Here is a 5,399-nt window from a genome sequence, read left to right on the forward strand (position 1 = left end):
TAATTCACTAAGCTACGTGCTACTATCTCTAGCTGAAAAATATTGAAAAAGATATACGTACGAAAAGAAAAGAATTCTCTCCGTACTGTGATTAGGGGATGTTAAAGGAGGGGACAATTCCAGAAGCAGCGATTAGATTAAAAACCGATGTAAGTAATATATTTTCATATTTACAAGGACTTTTAGTTGTAAGTTGAATAAGTCGGATAGTTGAATATATGGATGTATGTATACATATAATATGTGTTGCGCTTGTAAAAATATAAAGTGCGTTTTTTCAAAACGTATTTATTCCATCGACGTGTAGAAACGACAAAAATGAAGAACACCTTCGAACGAGCAAGAGGAATAGAACGAGATATAAAGTAGGTAAAAAAGAAAGAAAGGAAGAAAACGTAACGCGCGCGGTTCGTATCTTTCTTTTCGGAATTTCCGTGGCGAAAACGTTCGATCGGCGTTCTCGTTTCGGGAACAGGGAACAAAAGGACGAAAAACAAAACTCTGTACCGCCGTGAACACGGAGGAAAGGTAAAGAGAGAGAGAGAGAGAGAGAGGACGAAAATAAAAAGCAATTTCCGTTCGACGCAACGAGTACATTTTGAAAGAACGCCATGAATAGGTATGCTTTCACTGAAAGCGATTAATTTCCAAGAACTTCGTTTCGTTCCTCGATCGCGAACCACAATAACGTCGTTTTATATTTCTCTCGACCATTTTTCCCCAGCCAATATATTTATATATATTCATTCTCCTGTTTTTTTCACGAAGTAATTTTTTCATTAAAAAGAAATTCCCACGAATTTTATTTCACCGCGAAACGAAACGAAACGATCGGTTGTTTCTTTCCTTCTTCATTTTGCAATTTCGTAGCAAAAACACATTTCACGGATCGAGGAGATGGATTTTCTTTCCAGTTTTCCCTCTGAAAGAAATTTCGCGTGCGAGAGTCCCACGCCAAAGCGGATCATCTACTACTTGATCATTTTGTGTTTCGCAGCTTTCGAGAAGGCACGTAGTGAAGAATCGTTATTAAGACGAGCAATATAAAAACGTTTCTCGCGGAGTCCGGCAGGGACGAGGAATCGCGTTCGTTGCTTCGATTATCGCACCCGATCCATCCCCCTCAACGCTTGACTCGGTACACCGGGAGGCAGAGCCGCTGGTTCTCCGCCCCTCGCTTCCGGATCGTTGATGGCTGCCTCGGAAGCCTTGAATCTCTTGTATTTCCCTGGAAAACAGAAATTCATTGTTCCCACTACTTTCTGAAAGAAAGGAATCTCCTCGGAGAAAAAGGACATTTAAAAAAGAAATGTTTTGCTATATTTATTCGCTGGTGTTGTTCTTTGAACGAGTCATAATTCGAACTATAGAACTTCCTGTAGAAGTGAACGGGGTTAAGTCGATTTTTATCGTAGATATCATTTTTTTTTTCAGCTGAAATTATGACTCGTTGAAAGGGAGCACGAAATCGAGCTGGTATACCAACACGAACAGTTCGGTCGATTTTGGATCGATGATTAATAATTACTTACTCGCTAAACGGACCAAAGTAACGCCCCACCAAATGCTCCAGCCCCACCCAACCAGGCAGAATAAAACGGTGAATAATTGACCCACCCCGACCATCAGGTTCACCACGAACGCGCCTAGTCTCGATTTCAGTCCAGCCACCGCTGAGAATCTCGGTTGACCGGTGCATAGGTTGAAAATACCACTCCAAACGGTACCTAAAGTGGTGACACATTTATTTCGACTGTTCTATACCTCTAGAACAACGATTAACGTTTTATTTAGAATATCGAATAGTAATTTTTGATATAAATGTCACGTTTGCCTTTATTTGCAAGTTAAAGTAGACCTTTAAATCCTCCAAAAGTAGCTTAACGAGAATTACATAATCTTGAAGTTAACAGGGAAAATGCTGAGAATTTTTCAACACTTCGGTAATCACACGATAGAAATCTGACGTTTCATATTACACGACCTGATATTTTTACCATTAAACGGTCGTTTAATTTACCAGAACCAGGCAGTAGAACGTTCCACACGAGACAAAACCAGGCAAGAGGAACTGGCAGGCACGGAATTGCGCCACGCATTAAGGAATTGTGCTCTACCAGAACATCCGGTATCTTAGCCTTTGGTTCCTGTTGTTTAACGAGAGAGAAAAGAGTCGATGTTAGTCGTTATTGAAATGGACACTTTTGTTTTACTTTTTATTTCTATTGTAATTCAAGTTTAATTACTTCTGATAATGGAGGCGGTGCTACGCTGGTAAGACTGTGCTTGGCACGTATGTTTCTTGTGCGTTCTGCTTCAGAGTTTCGCCTGCATTTGCAGTTGTCGAACAAACGGCGGCAAATCGCGCCGAATCTTCTTTCAGGAGGACAGCAAACGGCAGCTTCAGCGGGAGCGATCCTCGATCTTCTTGAGCAACATTTCATATCCCCGAATCGTTTGCACCTGACACGAAAGAAAGTTTTCATTCATTATTCATTCGACGAAAAAAAATAAATATTCACGGTTGACGATTTTCTAAGTTTGTTTCTTTTTTGCTTCTTCTTCGTAGATCGCTGCAAAGACAATTTTGAGGAAACGTATGTACGTAGGAAGTGATAATATCGTGCAGAGAAGTTTATTTGTTCCGAAAGTTTCATTAATATTAATTCCGATATATACCCTCTAAATATTAACGAGCAAAATAAAATCAATCTTCCGACGGAACGCGCCTAGAAAGCATAACCATGAATATTAATGCTTCAATGAAACATCCAACCGTGACGGAGGCCGTTAAAAACCTCGTCTGAATTCGTCAGGTGAAAGCTAATCCTTCGGAGACATAATATTGTATTCCATTAACTTAATCTGATCTTAACAATCTACCGCATGCCGCTAAATTGAATTTCTCAAATCAGCATACACTTCTCTCGTTTATAGCGATCATCCACTTAAATCGTTCATTACACTCTGATTACATATATCTCGTTCTTCGCCGTATAATTTACATATCTACTTTCAAATATTGAAAAATTAAACGTTAAATTATTATTATTCAACTTTTGAAATTAACAACCTTTCCCCTAAAAAAAAAAGAAGAAACTCTTGGTTAAATGGCACGACTAATTACAGAAGCAATCAAGACAGAGAAGAAACGTAAGAAGAAATTCACTCTGAGTGAGATCTAAAACAAATCCGTGGTACTGATAAAGATCAGCGGCGAAATCGAATTTCTAAACGGCAAAAATTTACCAACTTTCTCATCCAGCTCTCGTACCTGCACCTGTTCTTGAATTTAGGCCAGCAGCCGGAGGGCACGTTCTCCCTGGCCAAGGGTTGCTCGTTCCTGGTCACCGTTGCGTTCGTTCTAGCATGACTTCTGGGCCAGGTGAACACTTTCGGAGCCGTTCGACACGCCAAACACCTCATGCTGGGGCAACACTCGCAGCAACGACTCAAGGATCTCTTCCAGCGTGTGAAAAGTCTGTCGGGTGCTCGATCGCCGACGCCGTTCGCCGCTGCCAGAACCCTGTAATCGAAGGGCGAGCCGCGCCCCGTGCTGTTAGCATTATTAAAAACGGTTGCTCGATCGATTCGCCCCGATAAAGGAGCCTTCGGCGTCGATTAAGAAGGGAATGACAGGCGTCGATGGAGCGTGACGCGATTAAAGGTACCAGAGTTGCGTTTAGGGTGGTGGATTGCTTCAAGGATCTCGCGAGGGTGAATCTGGGTCGAGGTTAAGTTGTTTCTCGAAGATGGATTTGGTAATTGGGGGATTGGAGGATGTTTGGTTTTGGAATTAGAAGGCCTTCTGTGAATTATTGATCAATATTGGGGTGGCTTTAATTCGACGTGATTATTTGGTGTATTCGTACTGCGAGCCGAATGATTTCTTCTCTCTTGTAACGTAGGAAGTAATTTGGAGGATGTTTGGTTTTGGATTTGACTATTTGTTACGCTAATACCGTCAACAGTATTTCTTCCCTTCAGTAACGCAGGAACTTATAAGATATACATATAACTTCCAAGTAGTAGCATGACACCGAGTGTTTCCCAGTGAATATACCCTGTACTGGTCAGACACAACCGCGCGTGGAGCGTATAGCATACGTACCGAACAGTTCAGCTACGTGAAATCTAAACAATCTCAAACATTAATAATCCCATTATCACACTTGAATCACCTATCGACACTACTATCTTAACATCTGAACGACACAATAGCAGAGATATTAAATACTTCTTGGTACACAGGCGTCAGGCAGGAAATTAGGTGTCGATCAAACACACCACCGCAACATCGCCGTTCAATCAGGCCTCTGGTAATTAATCAGCGAACCAATCAGCCTACTTCATAATACTCCCCCCTGAAATCGAGGTGGCCCTCTCTCTCTCTCTCTCTCTCAACGATCGCGTACCAATTAAATCGCATCGATTTCCCTGTTAACCCGACCTCCCACGCCACCATAAATTCGCACTGCGAGATATCACACGACAAGGTGGAGAGAAAATGTCACGTAGTAGGATTCCTATCGATCGTCCAACGAAACAACGTGCACCAAATTCCCACGTGTTGCCACACTCTCGAACACCTACCCTTTCCTGTTCGACGTGTCTCTTCCGTATTACCAACCTCTCCTCCGGTTCGAACGAACTCGCCGAAGAAAGAAAGATAGGGCGCGGTAGGTTTGCCTGTTATTTCGTACACCGCGCAAATGGAAGCTCTAGATCTTCGCGTAGATCCTCCTGATGGATGACCGACCGCGCGCGCGGAAACGTCACGATTCACGGCGAACGGAAGTCGGGAACGGAGGAAGATGATCTCGAGGGCACGGATCGATCGGAAGGGTGTAGGTGAACGCGCGAGGAAAACTTTCCTTCACTGTGTGATACGGCTGGCGAACGAGCATCGCGGCACCGCTCGTTGTGTCGCACGAAGATTGCAGGTGCCGCAGTCCTCGGGGGTTGGCCGGACCTACGAGGACGAAGGGCGGCGAAGCGAAGAGAGGGTGGCCGTCGGCCACCGCTGGCCAGCGAGCCGGTCACGCAAAGATTTTCTCCTTCGGCTGCCTGCATTAACACACGTACCCAAGACCCACCAGCACAACGCGACTTCCTTCGGTTGACCGCGAAATCGATACCGGGCACGGTGAAGTTCTTTACCTTAACATCGCCGCCTTTTTTCAAGGCGCCCACGCTCTCCCCCGTCTCACCGCCCCTCCCGCCTCCTGTCATTTTTTTTTCTCTCCTCTCTTTTTTACGTGGCGTGCTCGTGACTCGGTTAATTTTTCGTTTCTTTTCTTGATCCTCTGTCTTTTCTCTCTCTCTGTCGTCGATTGCGTAAGTGTCGATAAGGTGATGCATTGTTTTCGGCGGCGAGCTGGTTCGAGGAACTTTTTCGG

At 43.9% G+C, this 5,399-nt stretch overlaps 1 protein-coding gene across 1 annotated transcript in view; it reads right to left on the reverse strand.

Moving 5' to 3' along the window:
• Positions 1-1,100: 1,100 nt before the first annotated feature.
• The window catches only part of LOC108570899 (protein stum), a 22,082-nt gene continuing 17,783 nt past the window's right edge, over positions 1,101-5,399 (reverse strand). Inside the window, exons 5-9 of the mRNA XM_017932828.1 lie at positions 3,275-3,526; positions 2,247-2,463; positions 2,021-2,147; positions 1,533-1,727; positions 1,101-1,228 (exon numbers count right to left, since the gene is read on the reverse strand). Coding sequence (XP_017788317.1) covers positions 1,101-1,228; positions 1,533-1,727; positions 2,021-2,147; positions 2,247-2,463; positions 3,275-3,526 — 919 coding nt within the window. The remainder of the gene's footprint in view (positions 1,229-1,532; positions 1,728-2,020; positions 2,148-2,246; positions 2,464-3,274; positions 3,527-5,399) is intronic.

Source organism: Habropoda laboriosa, unplaced genomic scaffold (assembly GCF_001263275.1).
Source record: "Habropoda laboriosa isolate 0110345459 unplaced genomic scaffold, ASM126327v1 scaffold90, whole genome shotgun sequence".
Taxonomy (NCBI): domain Eukaryota; kingdom Metazoa; phylum Arthropoda; class Insecta; order Hymenoptera; family Apidae; genus Habropoda; species Habropoda laboriosa.